General features: G+C 46.9%; 1 protein-coding gene across 1 annotated transcript in view; it reads right to left on the bottom strand.

Annotated features, from left to right (window-relative positions):
- LOC138567032 (potassium channel subfamily K member 1-like) overlaps positions 1 to 17,414 on the bottom strand; it is a 92,926-nt gene that overhangs the window by 36,433 nt on the left and 39,079 nt on the right. The window contains exon 2 of the mRNA XM_069644856.1: positions 8,481 to 8,876. Coding sequence (XP_069500957.1) covers positions 8,481 to 8,876 — 396 coding nt within the window. The remainder of the gene's footprint in view (positions 1 to 8,480; positions 8,877 to 17,414) is intronic.

Consider the following 17,414-nt stretch of genomic DNA (forward strand, 5'->3'; position numbering starts at 1 on the left):
TGTTGCTAGGTCTGAAAAAGATCTGGGGCTACGCTAATGTCTGGACTGTCAAGACTCAGGACTAGCTAGCCCTTTGCTTGTAGCCCCTGAACTATCCAAGGCTACAACCAAAAGACCTGGGGCTATAGCCCTCTCAGTCCCCCCCGCCCCCGCAGCAATGCCTCTCATTTTATGAATAGTTGCCTACAGAGCTGGGCTTAGGATAATTGATAATTATGAAGCATAGCCTATATAGAATCAGTCCCCACACCCAGTACATTAGTTACCATTTTCAAAAGGAAGTCATGAAATTCCAAGCATACATACATGGAAGTCATTCTATGTTTCTGGAAGACATGTTGGGAGTAAATGACTTGGCCAATGCACATTAGTAGTTATGTTAAAAAAAAGACAGATATAATTCTCATGTTTTTATGTTTTTCAAGCATGAGAACAAAACAGAAGACAAAGTAGCAACTGAATGTGTAAAAGTCGAAATCTGTCCACAGGGAATTGTGGGAGGGACTCCGGGAGGAAAACAAATGCTAATGATATGTTTAAGAATGCTTTTCAGGTGCCACAAGTGGAAGTCATATTTTAAATACTCGCAATCATCACTGGTAGTTTTCACTTTCTGGCTGCTGCTCGTCAGACGTTTTGGAGATTTTTCTGGGCTTAAAAGCTTCCAAAAAGAGTAGAACTGTTGACTTGCTGGCACAGGGTTCTTCTCTCTATTTTGAGAGTCTGCAGTCTCACCCGATAGGGGAACCGATACTTCAACCTATCCCCTACACTGACACACCCACATATAAGAAAGGAGTTCCACGTGAAATGTCTACAGGAAAATCTTGTCATGTGAAAATGTAGGAAGCAAAAAGTTGTTTTATTTTTCTATAAATGCTTTATTTGGTTCAACTATAAGAAACAACTTTTGCCTTACATAAACATTTAGAACCAGAAGGTAAAGAAATGACAATCCATAAGAGCGAAAATCACATAAAAGAATATTTAAACTGCAAAAAGGAAGTTGTAAAAATTTGACAAAAAAATAAAAAACAGACAGGAGACGTTAGAAGGGAACTAGGCTCGTTGTTAGTTCGTCAACGCCTCGTTCTGGTCTTGTCTTCTATGCCTCCAGAGTTCATTCCTCCTTGGCTCGCACCTGAATTAATGCTTGCAAAGATTTCTATTAGCAGTTGCACCAGTGCTAGGGTGAATGAAATGTGATTGCCCCTTAGTCGTTCCAACCACCAGTCCTCTGCAGTCATTCCAACATTTTCTTTGTGAATTATGTCATAAGTTGGAATCATTTGTCATCCATGGTTGGGCAAAATAGTACCAGGTAGTGTAATGACTATTGTATCCTCAGACCGCCATAGTCTGCAAACAGGTTTCGTACAGACGGTCGACCAGACGCTGAGTATCTCGCCTGTTGGGGAGTAGATTTAGTCTAAATCTGAAGTCATAGTCTCTGAAGAACATGTTTGGGAATTGGTTGAGGTATTTTGGGAGCGTATTTAGCTTCCTTTGGTCAAGACTCTGTTTACCAAACACTTTTAGATCCTGTCTGGCGTCTTGGGTGGCTAGCCAGTCATTGATGTATAGTTTGTTTTATTTTGTCTGGGTTCTCTTTTACGGTTTGGTTGTTTTCTCCCAAATCGACGATAAAAGATCTGTTGCCATTCAGATAGTGTAGTGTTGCAGTTTTTGGTAATTGCTTCTTTTATCACTGTAAATCCGCCACTGTCAATTGCGATCAAGCATTTCCCGTAGAGCGCTAACGACTTCCAAGTGATGATGGTTTTCATGGCGTTCAGACCCAGTTCCATGTGTAGAACTTGAATTGGTGTACTAGTTGGGACTCTCAGCACTCGTTTCCAGAAGTTCCTTCGATGACCGACCAGTTTTCAACACAAAAGCAAAATACAGTTTCAGCAACATCGGTTAGTATTGGAAGTACTTTCATGCGGTAAATGTCAATAAGAGGTTTCACTCTGAAGCCACAGTACCTTTTCATCAACAGTCAGCCTTGATTAGCAAGAGTTAAAGCTTTGGATTGTAGGGCATCGAACCCGGGTCTGTCAGTTGTGCTCGTGTTTAGACATACACCCTGGTAGGGAATGCAGATGCCTGTGGGATGCGTTTCCCTTTGAGGTGCCATGTGTTGGATTTTTTCCTATTAGCTACAGGATTTTTGCCCAAGACCATGATTCTTGACTCTGATGGGTTGATTTTTAGGCCATTGAGTTCTATGTAGTTGTTAAGCGCCACCAGTTGGCCTTGCAGCCCTACCAGAGTTTGGTCCGGTAGGACCACATCATCCGCGTAGAGCAGACGGCCTATTTTGATGCCTCCAATACTTGGAGGAAAACATTTTATGTTGTCGAATGCAATTTCCATGTCCAAGATAAACAGATTGAAAAGATGTGGGGCAAGGGGGCAACCTTGCTTCAGCCCCTTATTGCTGTTAATAGGTGTTGACAGCAGACCCGATCTGTCTAGCCTTATCTGTATGGATGTTCCTGAATAGAGCTCTTGGATGGGTTCAAGGATGTTAGTTGGGCAATACCACTGCTTCATTTTAGCCCATAACCTATGACGATCAACAGTGTCAAAGGCTTCTGTGAGGTCGATAAAGGCAGTGAAGAGTTTTTTTCCTTTGTTGCGCTCTGCTTGGGCCTTAAGGATGTTGACCACAAAAATGTTTAGCGAGGTTCCCACACCCTTTATGAACCCATTCTGCCATATATCTCGGTGATTGGTTTCCTTACTCCACTTACCCAAGGACTTCAAGACGAACGAAGCAAACACCTTACCCACAACATCCAGCAGTGCTATGGGTCGGTAGTTGATTGGAATCAGTCTAGAGCCTTTTTTAAAGACCGGGACGATGACCGCGGTCTTCCATGACGCTGGAACTTTTTTTTTTTGTTTGTTTTTTTTTTAACGTTAATATGACCATTGGGTCACGTCAGCTTTTAGCATCACGTTTGTTAGCCCGTCAGGCGCTGGTGCTCTGGATCCCTTCAACCGGTCTATGGCGTTTTTGATTGTCAAATGGGAAATGTCCAATTGATTCCAAGCGCTTTTTGTAATTGATGGTGGGGAGCCTTCCAAAAAGCTTTGGGTTAAAAAAATTTGAAAAGTGGGAAATCCAACTTTCCGGTGTTTTAGGGTTAGACACCGAAAGCTCTTGCATGGCATCAAGGTTGTTAATGGTTGACCAGATTTCAGCTGCATTTTTACTCCCAACATGTTAACGATTTTGTGTAGCATAGATTCGGCATCCTGCTTGATGACAGTTCGTTTGTGATGTTTCTGCCAATTTCTGTACTGTTGCTGTTTTTTTATTTTATTTTGAAATGCGCTCTGAGGAGTTGGGTCATTGTTTAATGTCCGTATCATTGAAGCCATTTGTCTCCTTTTCTCCCAAGTTGCCAAGTCAAAGGTATGACGATGTGAGAGGCCTTGGTTAGTTCCGTTCCTTCAATAGTCAAGCAATCCAAAGTGGGAAATGTTGCCAGTAATAAAAGGTCACCAAAAAGCTATATCTAAATACATAAAGGTACTAGGCTTTACCCCCCATATATGTCCCCAAACCTCTAACAAAATCTCCATAAGCACTCAAACTCCATTCCTAAACCTTCAACTAACTCCAATTACAACCGAACAGAACATTAAGCCTTCAGCACGCTAAAGCATTTTGTTTGCATGTTACTCAATACAAAATAAATAGAAAATGTACAGTGAACCCATCTCCAACCCATCACCACAAAGTACTATTAGTAACCGGGAATGAGATGCGGACACAGAACTCATGATGATTGGTAAAGACTTATTAAATAATAGAGTGGGTTGAAAAATGACACCCTGTCCCTAAACTATACGGCATCTCCCTACCTCAACCAAAAACTAAGGGTCTGTCCTTTGTCAAGATGTTCAAAGCAAAAGCATCCTGTGTCCATCATCCTATCCCTCTCATTAAGGTGTTAAGGGTATTGCCTTTGGCATGGGAAGGGCACAAATGATCAAGTTCAACAAAAATGTATAAATCCAACAAAAGTTCCAAATGGATATTGTTCACAGTTACGGGGAATGACTCCCATTTCCTGGTTTCTTTGCACCGAAATCAAAGTTCAAAACAATAACCAAGTTCTTTACAGTCCAAGAGGATAAGCGCCCCCTCTTGGTGTTGCAATCCACTCCAGGGGAAATTACTCCCTTCCCCAGGTCTTGACCACATTCAATGCAATTCAAAATCCTAAGGATACGAGTCTTCCTTGGGATTCTCTTTTCAAGATATCACAATTTGGGTGCGGTTCCAGACTCGAAAAACACCTGGTATACTCCCCTGCCAGGTTCTTTCACTATATCTGAGGGCTTATGCTTTCCGCACGTTCCTCTTATTTGTGTCTTCCCAAGTACTGGTTCTATGACAATCAGTTTGTGATGTACGTCGTAGTAAATTTGCTTCCTGTTCCAATTATGGAATACCTTCTTCAGCTCCCTCTTGGGGTCCCAACCTTTCACTGTGGGCTCAACGGCTTTGGGGTGGCTCCCTTGGCTTCGATAACACTCTGGTCCTCCTCATTTCCATGCTCTCTCTCGCTCCCCTTCCGGCGGCACGTCTCTGCGGCTGGTGGCCGTCTGCGTGTCACTCGGTTCCCTTGCTGGTGGGAAGCTCCTCCTTTGCCTCGCGTTCCAGCCTTCGGCGTGTCTCTTGCCTGTGGGAATGCATTTCCTGTCCAAATGCTGCCTCCCCCCTTTAAGCATGCTGCTTCTCTTTTCCGCATGATACCTCCTGGATTCCCAGCACAAACTGGGAAGCCTTCTCCACTGTTCTCCCACGACTCCTTGCTCACGTGTCCACCTGACAGCTTGGCTTCCCCGGCAGGGACTACACAGTCGGATCTCTCCATTGCTCTCAACTCCTGCTTCAAGGAAGGGAGTTGCTCAGATCCAATCAGCTTCCTCCAAGCACTAGACTGCTCCTTCTGGTTCAGCCTAGTAATCTTCATTTGGGCAGTCCTCTTTCGCGTCTCAGTCTTTGTCAATCTGTTTGTGACAGAATATTGAAGGATACAGTCAGCAGGCTTTGGGAGTTGAAGGGAATTATCACAGTATGCCATCAAGGCATGAGGAATGGAGGGGATATCCCTTAAAGGGAAAGGGGGAATAGTATGTCTCATCTGATGACTGTCCTTCTCCGGGAGGGTCACCTCCCCACATGTGGCCCTTCCTCACATAGCCGCCCCAAGCCCCCCAAGGGTCAGGATCAGGTAGCATCTGCCATCCTCTGGGCACATTAGGAGAGGCTACCTCCACAAAAGGAGTGAGTACATCATTGGATCACAGTACGTAGCCCTTGCCTTAATCCTAACCCTTGCTCCAATACTAACCCAAGTCTTACCCCCAACTGCAACTCTACCACTTAACCCAATGCTTACTTAACCCGAACCACTAGGTTTATCCTAACCATTATCCTACGCCAACATCAAGAGCCCTCTCCTCTCTAACCTCCCAATCACTTTCTGCAACACTTACCCAAACCATTACTCCATTAACCCTAGCCTTACAATAACCCCAAGCCCACTAAACCCTCCTTAACCCCAACAATTATCCTAGCAGCGCTAATGTTTTTGCTACTTTTCAGTTGCATTTTTGACTACTTTTTGCAGGGCAACTTTCTCACTGCAGAGGTATTTCCACCACAGCTTTTTCACCAACTACATTTTTGTTGGCTACATCGTCACTGGATACCAAGAAAAGGCGATAGGTCGTACACCTGTAATTACCGCCTAAACGCATCAATGGATGTTTCCAGTCAGATTTTCCCCACAGTGATTGAGAGATCCACATCAAGGGCTGTGACATCGGGCAGATTATCCAAAGTTCAGGGTGGATTTAGCAAAAATATGGGTACGGTGCTTGATGGGGAAAATGGTCTTTTTGCATAGCTAGAGGGAATGATAATCGCTATACGGCCTGCCTAGAGCTGCCTGCAGCACTAACCGCATGGATCGTGCTAATTTATAGGCCAAACTGCGTAACTTGAAAAGTCAGGATGGTTTGCTGAAGATACCGATGTTATTGTATGAAAACAGAATAGTCCAATTGGGTTAAACATGGGAGGGCAAAAGATGTATGCCGATCACTGCGCTAGTTTGGTTGCACCAAGACTGCCCATACCTTGTTTAGCCTCGATATTGCGGACATTAAAGAGGCCATGGATACAACCCATTCTTTCCCTACTTGTGTGGGCCATTTGCACTGATCACGGTTGTCTTGCACAAATGAAATCATCATTTTTGATGCAACCCCAATTGGGCAGCAGTGTAAGCTGCCCAATTTAGTAGCCTATGCTGAAATTAAGAGAATGGCCGTCAGTCCACAGAAGTTTCCAGCTCTGTAAAATGCGCACATTTTCATTGGACTTTAGGTCAGGAATAGACCGGTAAGGGAGTTTGTATACCTGGGCTTTCATTTTTCCACGTTTGTAAACGAGCAAGACTTTTGGGAACAAAATCAGGGTAAAGTTGATTCCTCAACTTGCCCAATTGCGTGGAAGTATTGTAAATGTTCCTATATCCCACCGATACATTTTTTATCAAAATGAAAATTGTTCGTGCTCTACTTTTATGCTTCAGAGTTACGGACTAATAAAATGGATCATGTTTCATTAAGTTTGGAAGGTATTGCAGTTGCCTACTTTCCTACCACTTTTCATGCTTTGCATATTTGAAATGTATCACCAGGTTCATGGAAATGAAAGAGTCTCTCCTCAATAAAGTGGTCCTAGACCAGAGGTCAATAATTGGTGACCCCCTACATGTAAAATAATGAAGGCTTTCATCGTTTAACCTAGATTGGTGCAAGACAAACCTGGGTGTTGAACATCTTTTTAAAGAATATGCAAAATATTGGAGAAAATCAAGAGGAAGTGTTCCACTGCATAGAATTACATTTCTGTGTCTGCGACTTGGGTTTGTACGGTTACCGTAGAACTGTTAGGTCTGAGAAGGAATATTGCACATGGTGAACGTACCGATAGATTTTTTATGATGGCCAATCCGATGGAGATGACAAGACATCCATTATTGTATTGTGAGAAGACGCTGGACTTAAGAACTAAGTTTATGGTGGCATCGATTTACATTTTATTAAATAGATTCATGGCAGGAGAAAAAAATGTCATTATGTAATGCTTTAGTTAGATTCTTATCCAATAGCATGAATTATTAATGGAGGATAGCACAGGGGCAAAGTGGTGGTCTTGGAAGCAAGACCATGCAGAGCAACAGAGGTACGAATCCCGGATCCACGCTTAGAAACCGAACTCCGGTATTAAGCGGGTTATAAAAAAAAAAAAAGACAGTAAAATAAATTAGAAAAATGTGTAGTTTCAATGTTTATTGTATACAAACTATATAACAAATTTAAGGGGCGTGGTTAGCGGGATTTGGAACAGTTCATCCAAAGACAGAGCATGGCTCCTTGGGTATGTGCACCCTTAACTGCCAGGGTGTGAGAGCAGAGCATGGGTGTGCCACTTTGGCTGTCCAGATGTTTTGCACTACAGCTCAAATCAGCCCAAGCCAGCATAGTCATGGTGGCAGGTCATGGGAGTTGTAGTACAAAGCATCTGGAGAGCCACAGGTTGCAGACCCCTGGAGTAGAGCAACAGAGCTGGTTATTAGATACTGGTAAGGTGAATGTTGACTGCACCCCAGCCACCCTGGAAAGAGACCCCTGTCCGGTCACACGGGGAGGGTAAAAGAAGGGTGTAAACACTGCCACCTACTGAGCTGAAAGTTCAAACACTGAATATGCATAAAGAGGCTTTCTGGAATGGTTTCTCCCAAGTCGCCCCAGAGGGGAGCGCACGGTTTGTTTGGGGTTGGCCTCCTACTACTAGGAACCAATAAAAGCAGACTAAAGCCTGCCATGCTCTGCTACAGAACCTCCATGCTAGATGGCTGACTCTGCTGGCCTGACCATCAGAATGGAAAGTGAGGCAATCGGTTAGTCATGCAACGCATGACACAGTGTTAACTCGCCTCCTGTGCTGCATTAGTGCTAAAAACAGAGACGTGCCCCACCCATAGCAATTACAGGAGCTTGGGTACTGTGGGTAGGGCACAGCTTTCTTTCTGTCAGGTAAAGTGCCATTTTGGTACATTGCCATTTGCCTTTGCCAGTTGGCCATGATAACTCAGGGAGTCTTCATAGGGAAATGTTTGCACTTGGGGAGTAATGCAAGGAGAAAGGCCACGCCACATACTGCATTACCACCGAGCCTCTATCGTCCCCCTCCCCCTCCAATCACTGGTCTCCCACACTAAAGTCGCATGTATTGCCCACACGTACGGCCTCATACATCTCATTGCTCAAACCAGGAGGCCTTGTACACCTCATTGGCTCTCACCCGCTCACTGCCCCGCTGTTCTCAGACACTCCACCAGGTACATGCAGGCACACGGCCTTCGCCTGATGGAACTCACATGTTATGCTGAACTTGTAGAGCTCCCGGAGGGCCGGGCTGGTGGCCCTCCCCGGTATGTAGTCACCCAGCCCGATGGTGCTCAGGGAGATGAAGCAGAAGTAGACCGACTCCAGGAAGTTCCAGCCGTCCTCCATGGCCCAGAAGATGAAGGCAGGCAGCAGGATGAAGCAGATAAACACTAGGAGACCCAGGAGCACCGCATGCACCATGGCAACCGCGTTCAGTGGGTAGCCCCAGCGGGCATGAATGTAGCTGATGGGGCGGTTGGTCGCTATCCTCATGAGGGCATTCACCGCAGACGTGAGGAGAAACAGGGTGATGGGGATACCCAGGAAGGTGTAGATGATGCAGAAGATCTTGCCGCCATCGGACAGTGGCACGGTGTGCCCGTAACCTGGAGGAAGGAGATGCAGAACACACCATCACTGACATGCAGAAGAGCAGGCGAAAAGCTGATGTGCAAAGGGTGGGACGAAAGGCATGCTAAACAAAGTAGTTTGAAAAGGCAGCATGGAAAAGAGGACACATACAGCACAGCCTGCAAAGGGCAGAACGCACAGAGTGTTGCAGTGTGCAACACAAAAGGACACCGCACAAAGATGTGCGTTACTTCAATCCCTTTAGATAGTAACACACATCTGTGCCCTTAACATTCTAGCCCTTCAATTGTATCCATATTATCTTATGCTAATACTGTATCCCCTTGCTGCACAGCGGTCAAATCCTGCCAGCTCTATATAAATACAGATACATTCAAAGGACCCTGCACAGAGTGAAGCACAAAGGGCAGTGCCAGGAGTGGATATCTTGCCAGGAATGCTCCAAAAAGGAAGAACCATCACAGGGCACCAGGGAAAGCCCAGCGTGCAAACAGATGATGTGCTAAGATATAAAAGCTCCCTGCACATTATGCCACAAGCTGAGGCAGGATATCAAAATCAAAACACACTTCCGTTTGGGGCACATCCCGGGAGGCGTACTCCAACACTTACGTTAGGCTGACTACCCAGATGTATGAAGAGAGGCCAGAATCCAGGCAAGATCTTCCTGCCCGCCGGGGTGAAATGGGGAGTGCAGGAGAGAGTACACCTCAGTGCTTGGACAGTGACCGGGCGACAACAATGGTTTCTCAGCAGAGGTGGTGGCCAATGTTAGAGTTGACAGTTCTCAGCCGGACAACTGATAATGGAGCATTTACCTCCGACAGGTAGTGGGGTAAGGGAAGGCAGTGTAGCAGCCACGACAGTTGGAATGTTGGATGTTAGCGAGGGAGCTCTTCAGTGCTAGGAGTACATGCAGTCTTGGGTGGATGATGTTCATGTGTGAGGTCAGAATAGAAAGGATTCAGGCCATGTTATGATCAGAGTGGAAAGCCTGCATGTCATGTGGAATGTTATGCAAAGAGCGCAAGGCCTGCATGTCATGTTGAATGTTATATTCGGAGTGGAATTCTTGCATGTAGGTTGCTCAGAGCGGAAGGCTTGTGTGTCTTGCAATCCTTCTGGTCGGAAACCAATATTCTGCATGTTATGCAGAATGTTGGTTTCAGAGCAGAAGGCTTGCATGTCACGTAGAAAGTTGATTTCAGAGCAGAAGGCTTGGATGCCATGCAGAATGTGATGTTGCTCAGAGCAGAAGGCTTGGATGCCATGCAGAATGTTGGTTTCAGAGCAGAAGACTTGCATGCCATGCAGAATGTGATGTTGCTCAGATCAGAAGGCTTGGATGCCATGCAGAATGTTGGTTTCAGAGCAGAAGGCTTGGATGCCATGCAGAATGTTGGTTTCAGAGCAGAAGGCTTGGATGCCATGCAGAATGTTGGTTTCAGAGCAGAAGGCTTGGATGCCATGCAGAATGTTGGTTTCAGAGCAGAAGGCTTGGATGCCATGCAGAATGTTGGTTTCAGAGCATAAGGTTTGGATGCCATGCAGAATGTTGGTTTCAGAGCGGAAGGCTTCCATGTCACACAGAATGTTGGTTTCAGAGCGGAAGGCTTCCATGTCACGCAGAATGTTATGTTGCTCAGAGTGGAATGCTTGCATGTCGTGCAGAATATTGGTTTCTGAGCAGAAGGCTTGCATGCCATGCAGAATGTTGGTTTCAGAGCAGAAGGCTTGGATGCCATGCAGAATGTTGGATTCAGAGCAGAAGGCTTGGATGCCATGCAGAATGTTGGTTTCAGAGCAGAAGGCTTGGATGCCATGCAGAATGTTGGTTTCAGAGCAGAAGGCTTGGATGCCATGCAGAATGTTGGTTTCAGAGCAGAAGGCTTGGATGCCATGCAGAATGTTGGTTTCAGAGCAGAATGCTTGGATGCCATGCAGAATGTTGGTTTCAGAGCGGAAGGCTTGCATGTCACGCAGAATGTTGGTTTCAGAGCGGAAGGCTTCCATGTCACGCAGAATGTTATGTTGCTCAGAGTGGAATGCTTGCATGTCGTGCAGAATATTGGTTTCTGAGCAGAAGGCTTGCATGCTATGCAGAATGTTGGTTTCAGAGTAGAAGGCTTGGATGCCATGCAGAATGTTGGTTTCAGAGCAGAAGGCTTGGATGCCATGCAGAATGTTGGTTTCAGAGCAGAAGGCTTGCATGTCACACAGAATGTTATGTTGCTCAGAGTGGAATGCTTGCATGTCGTGCAGAATATTGGTTTCTGAGCAGAAGGCTTGCATGCTATGCAGAATGTTGGTTTCAGAGTAGAAGGCTTGCATGCCATGCAGAAAGTTGGTTTCAGAGCAGAAGGTTTGCATGCCATGCAGAATGTGATGTTGCTCAGAGCAGAAGGCTTGCATGCCATGCAGAATGTTGGTTTCAGAGCAGAACGTTTGCATGCCATGCAGAATGTGATGTTGCTCAGAGCAGAAGGCTTGCATGCCATGCAGAATGTTGGTTTCAGAGCAGAAGGTTTGCATGCCATGCAGAATGTGATGTTGCTCAGAGCAGAAGGCTTGCATGCCATGCAGAATTTTGGTTTCAGAGCAGAAGGTTTGCATGCCATGCAGAATGTGATGTTGCTCAGACTAGGCTGCTTGCATGCTAGGTTGAGCTATTGCCTTGTTGAGAGCAGAACCGTTATGTCAAGCGGAATGTTATGAGGTTCAGAGCAGAAGGCTTTCCGGTATTGGAATGTTGTGCACAAGGCTTGCATGTCATGCATAATGTGTTTTTCAGATCGGAAGGCTTGCATGATTGGTGGAGTGTTAGAGCAGAACGCTTGTCTGTCATGCCGAATGTTATATTGTTCAGAGAGTAAAGCTAGCATATCGTGAGGAATGTTAAGTTGTTTAGAGCATGAGGCTTGCATAGCACGTGAAATATTTTATTGTATTTCATGTGGAGTGCTGTGCTCAGAGCATAAGACTAACATTGCATTTGACCGTTACGTTATTCTGAACTTGCGCGAAACATGAAATGTTACGTTGTTCAGAGCAGAAGACTTGTGGGTCAGGTGGAATGTTATGTTGGTCAAATCCATAGGTTCCCCAGATACAGCTATGTTAATAGACATTTGTACTACGCCTATAGTCGCCAACGTGGTATTATAGCACTAAGGCTCGTCTGGAAACCAGCATATCATGCCCCCACCTGGGGTAAACCAGTCCATAGTCTGTGGGAAACGGGAAAGGGAAAAGGTGAGGGTATCAGAAAAGCGGGATTAGCAAATACACGAGCAGGCAAACCATTCCCTAGGAACGTTACACTGTTCAGAGACGAAGGCTTTGATTTCATGTGAAAGTGGTGGCTCAGAGTGGAAGGCTTGCCTTACATGGAACCTTATGTTGTTCACACTGGAAGCCTTGCATGTCATACAGAGAATTATTCCCAGGGCAGAACGTTTGCATGTCATTTGCGCGTACTATTCAATAAATGAAAATGCTTTGCCAAGATGGCTGCCATGGTAGTAGAGAGCCCCTCTTCCATTACTATGGGTGCTGGAAAAGGAAAAGGCTGGCTGCAGAGCTGGCCATCGGGCGGCTTCGAATGCAGCCTCCTGATTGGCAGGCTCCCACCCTCAGGGTGCCAATTAATATTATGTCAGGGGAATACTAGTGTTTGAGCGGAATTGCTTGCATGTCATGCTGTGGCGATCTTAACCCGTTCCATGGGCCATACAGCGGGTAACAGCCCTGCAGCCCGAAGTAACGGCCTGAGGAAAGCGAGGGCAGTTAACAAGGGCACCAGGATGTTACCCCCGGTAAGGCCCATGGAAGAGGTTAAGAACCTCTAGCATTGCAGCTGGAAAAGCAAGAGGCAGGGGAGCAGCAGTGAGCAGCCCTGCCGCCACAGTAAGGTAAGTGAGGGTGGGGACAGGGGCCGGGATTTAAAATAACATTTTTAAAAAGGCAGGCTGCAGAGCTGGCTTGGGACTCTGTCTAGATTGGGAGCATCAACCTGCGTTTCCAGCCTCCCGATTGTCCGGCTCCCACCCTTAGGGTGCCAATTAATGCTAGTGTCACAGCGGAATGCTAGTGTCACAGCGGAATGCTAGCATGTCACTCAGAGCAGAATGATATGTCATTCAGAGCAGAAGGCCTGCAAGTAGTGAATGATGTTATGTTATGCTAATTGTCGCTTGCACTGCACCAGTCACCACAGTAGTGGTGGTCTCACAGCGGCCGAGGAAGCTGACGTTTTTCAGAAGGCATGGGGAAGATACGTTCATGCTTGAAATGTCCTGCAGCGATATCGGGAGCTCCATTTTGGTGACTTATATTGTGCCACTAGACAATCAGAAAAGGGAAATATAAGAACGCGGACACATCAAGGAGGGGGCAGGGGCACCGGCATAACAGGGGCCCCCGCAGCCCCTGCGGTGCGGGGGGCCCCGCCAGCACATGTTCTGGGAGGAGGCCCCATTTGAAGAAAGAAAATAAAAGATTTTCTTTTCTCAAAAAAAAAAAGTTTTTTTGAATTCACTCTGCATTCATAAAGAAATTGTTTCTGCAACAGAAATCATTTCTTTATGAAGGCAGAGTGACTCTATAAAGAAACTTTCTTTTTTAAGTCAGAGGGCTCCCCCCACATCATGACATGAAAGACCCTAGGCTGGAGGCCTCCCCATGTCATGGGGTGGAGGGGAGCACTATGACTAAATAGTTTATTTTTGAAGTCACTCTGCCGTTATGGTTCGGTCCTTAACTGAATAATTTCTTAATGAAGTTAGAGTGACTTCAAAAAGAAACAATGCGTCTCATTCTGACCATGCCAGTCTGGAAACAACGGTGCTGGTAAGCTTACCGGCACCGTCGTTTCCCGACCGGCATAATACTGGTCTACCTGCTGGAGCCGCCGTGCCTGACAGGTCTTACCCTGCCAAGCACAGTGGCCACGGTAGGCAGACCCGTCAGGGAAGCACTGGTACCGTTAAGAACAGTGCCGGTGCTTCCGTGTCCCCATTCCCATGGCACGGGAATGGGGATTACCAAAATTACCTGTGCCTGACTTCCCGGCCGCCGGACTTGGAATAGCCTGTTGGCACTGCGAAGTCATGCACCAGTAATTTTCTACAGGTCCGGCGGCAACCCGCAGGTAGCACTGGCCTGGTTAGCGCCGGACCCGTAATGAGCCCCAATTTCTTTTTGAAGTAATAGGGCTCCCCTCAACCCCAAGTCGTGTGCATGTGTGAGTATATGGTGAAAGGGTGCACACAAATGTATGGCTCACTGGGTGTGCATGTGTGCGTGTAAGGTGAAAGGGTGCGCACTTAACTGTACGGGTGGCTGTCTGGGTGGGCTTGTATGGTGAAAGAGTGCACACTTAAGTGTATGGATGGCTGGGTGTGTATATGGTGAATGGTGTGTGCTTGTGTACAGGGGCACAACAAATCCTACATTTCCGGGGCTAACCCTTCAAATGTTGGGAGAGGTGCTAACTTCACGGATGGTGGGGAGGGGAAAACTTATTTGTGTGGGGGTATCTAACTTCTTTAGGCATTTTAATGAGACTAGTCTAGTGCAGCTTCAATGTTACAAGCAGTTAACTCTCTCCTTTAAGTCTCCTACTCCCTCTCTACCCTTTCAATCACTCCCCTGGCATGCAAGTACTAGACCCACATTGTGATTTCAATTGCCTAAAAAATGTGCCATTTGAATGCAGGTACTAACAGTGAAATGCTTTACGTTGATAATTGCTGGGCACTTATTAACAGCAAAACCCAGGTACTGTTTAAGATCTGTGGGCCTCATTCTGAGTTGGGTGGTAAGGGTTAATGGTCACCGGTAAGGAGACCGTTGCCGTTAAACCCTTACCGCCCAATTCCGAGGTCCCTTAGTGGGACCCGCAAAGGACGTGTGGTCTGACCACACGTTCTTTACGGGACCCGTTATGGGACCTTGGAGCTAATAACGGGCACGCAAATTGCGGGCCTGTTATTAGCGCCTTCCCCCTTGCCATTGAGCCCTATGGGGGCTCAAATGGGAATAGGGAATCGCATTTGGAATGGGGACTTACCGGATCCGCCTAGGTCGGAATGTCCCGGTAAGTCCTCATTCCACCAGACCGGACACGGGTTTGGAGGCAGCCATGGCACTAATAGCACCATGGCTACCTCCAAACTCAGAATGAGGCCCAGTAGCCTGTTCTGTCCGGCAACCGCTCTAAAGGTCAGCCAGGTTGAGTCAACATAGCCCAAAATTTCTGGGGGGGTGGGTGCTGAAGCCCAGTCAACTCAATGGTGTTGCGCCACTACGTGTTTAATGCCTTTAATGCCAGAGTGCCTCATACACAAGTGCTGCCTCATACAGAAGTACTGGGATGAGGTAGAGGTACATGGAGGGAATGCCTGACTTAGCTACATGTAATCTTCATTACGCCTAGTCCCACTCTTCCTCATCCTAGTACTTACCTATGAGGCAAGGCGCCCCATACGTAAGCTTTGGGACAAGGAAGGACGTGGAGATAATTCTTGGCCAAGGAGCTGATTTTGGAGGTTGGGGTCGGGGGTGCGAGTGAGAGGATATATGTAGGGGGGGGGTCAGGCATGTGCATTAAATCATAACGGTTGTCCATGTACAGGCTAAGCAGTCATGATATGTGGTATTAGTGGATAGAGAGGCATTTTGGTGCCGCCAGTTTAGTCATTCCTCAGTTTGGTATGACTTTCTTTTAACTGGGAATTTCTAATACAGTAGTCTTGATAAGTGTAATTACCTGGCTAAATTGGCATTTGGGTGCTGCCAGTCTAGCCATTTCTTACTGTGGCACTGTATATTTTTCTGGGCATCTGTGATAAAATGATATGATACAAGTCATTTATAACACGCCTGTACACACGTATTTCTATGCGCGACAAGACAAGGGAGGGAAGGTAGAGGGAGGACAAGACAAATGATCTCACTAGGCCTTGTGTCATTGCGAGAAAGAGAAGTGCAAGGGAGAGGGGAGGGGAAACAGGGCTGCAATGCTCTGAGTAAGTGCAGCCAGGGAAGCGTAGCAATGGGTAGTGCAAGGAGAACAAGGGGCTGCAGGGTTACAGTTACAGCCCCTAAGTGCAGTGCAAGGGTGACTGATCAAGAAAGAGACGGAACTCAGAGACTCTACAGGTATCCAAGCAACCGGTCAGTAAAGTAGACAGGTAAGTCAGCAGGGGAGGGAGAGAGAGAAAGCAGAGGAGTAAAAGTTTTGAGCTGCTTTCGGAACTTCAGATGGTCTGGCTCAAATTTGAAGGGGTAGGGGGGCCATTCCAGAGGGAGGCACCAGCAGAGGAGAGAGATCTACCCCCCACTCTCTGCCTGGAGAAGCATATAACCCTTAGAGAATTGGAGGTAGCTGAGCTAAGGTCTCACGAAGGAAGGTATTTTGGAAGAGAGCATTGGATCTAGTACAGGCCCCGGCCCCAGAAAGCCTTGCGGACAATGCGAAGGGTCTTGAACTTGATCCTTGCAGCCACCGGGAGCCAGTGGAGAGATTTCAGGGCTGGAGAGATACGATCCCTGGGCTTGAGGCCAAGGATAAGTCTTGCAGTCCTGCTCTAGATTAGTTGCAGATGACGGAGAGTAAAGGAAGGCAGATTGAGAAAGAGGCTGTTGCAGTAGTCCAGCCTAGGGAGAACCAGTGAGCTTCTGGTGGAAATTAAGAAAGGGAAGAGTCCCTTTGAGGAGGAGCAGCTGGTAGTGGAACTTCTTGGCGACATCCGAGATGTGAGGAGAGAAAGCGAGAGCAGCATAGAAGATGACACTAAGGTTTTTTGCCTCGCATGAACGCGAAGGAAGAGTGCCCAAGGCGGGAGGCCAGAGTGAGAGAGGGAAAACAGGTTCCGGGGTCCCAATGAGAAGGATCTCCATCTTACTGGCATTTAGGCAGAGATCATTGGAGGTGCACCAATCCTGAATCGTGGATAGTAAGTCAGGAATGAGCGAGAGAGGACAGGAGGTTGAGGGGAGCCTGAAGGACAGCCGAGTCATCCGCATAACACTGAAAGTTAGAGGAGAAGGTAGAGATCAGCTGAGCCAAAGGGGACAAGTAGAGGTTGAAAAACCAGGGAGAGAGTATAGAGCCCTGGGGAACACCACAGGTAGAGAGGGGTGGCAGAGAGAATGGGACCAGGTTTGACCCGAGAGGCGGCGGTCCAAGAGGAAGGAGTTCAGGCACTCCAGGACCTGATCTGTGATGCCCAGGTTCTCACAGAGTTGATTGATCAGGATGGCAAGGTTGACCATGTCGAAAGCAGAGAAAAGAAGGAGGGTGCGGACAGAAGGAATGCTGGAATCAAGGTTAGAGAGCAGATCTTCCCAGGTGTTCAGGAGAGCAGTTTCCATGCCTCTGGAAGCTCTGAAGCCAGACTAATGGTCTTGGAGACAACCAACAGATTCAGTGTGGAGAGTAAGGTGGGAAATGGCAAGCTTTTCCAAGAGTTTGGCCAAGAAAGGGGTGATGGAGACTGAACAATAGTTTGCCAGGCAGGTAGGATCAGCAGACAGATTCTTAAGGAGTG

This window comes from Ambystoma mexicanum, chromosome 2p (assembly GCF_040938575.1).
Source record: "Ambystoma mexicanum isolate Mex_15411 chromosome 2p, UKY_AmexF1_1, whole genome shotgun sequence".
NCBI classification, from domain to species: Eukaryota; Metazoa; Chordata; class Amphibia; order Caudata; family Ambystomatidae; genus Ambystoma; species Ambystoma mexicanum.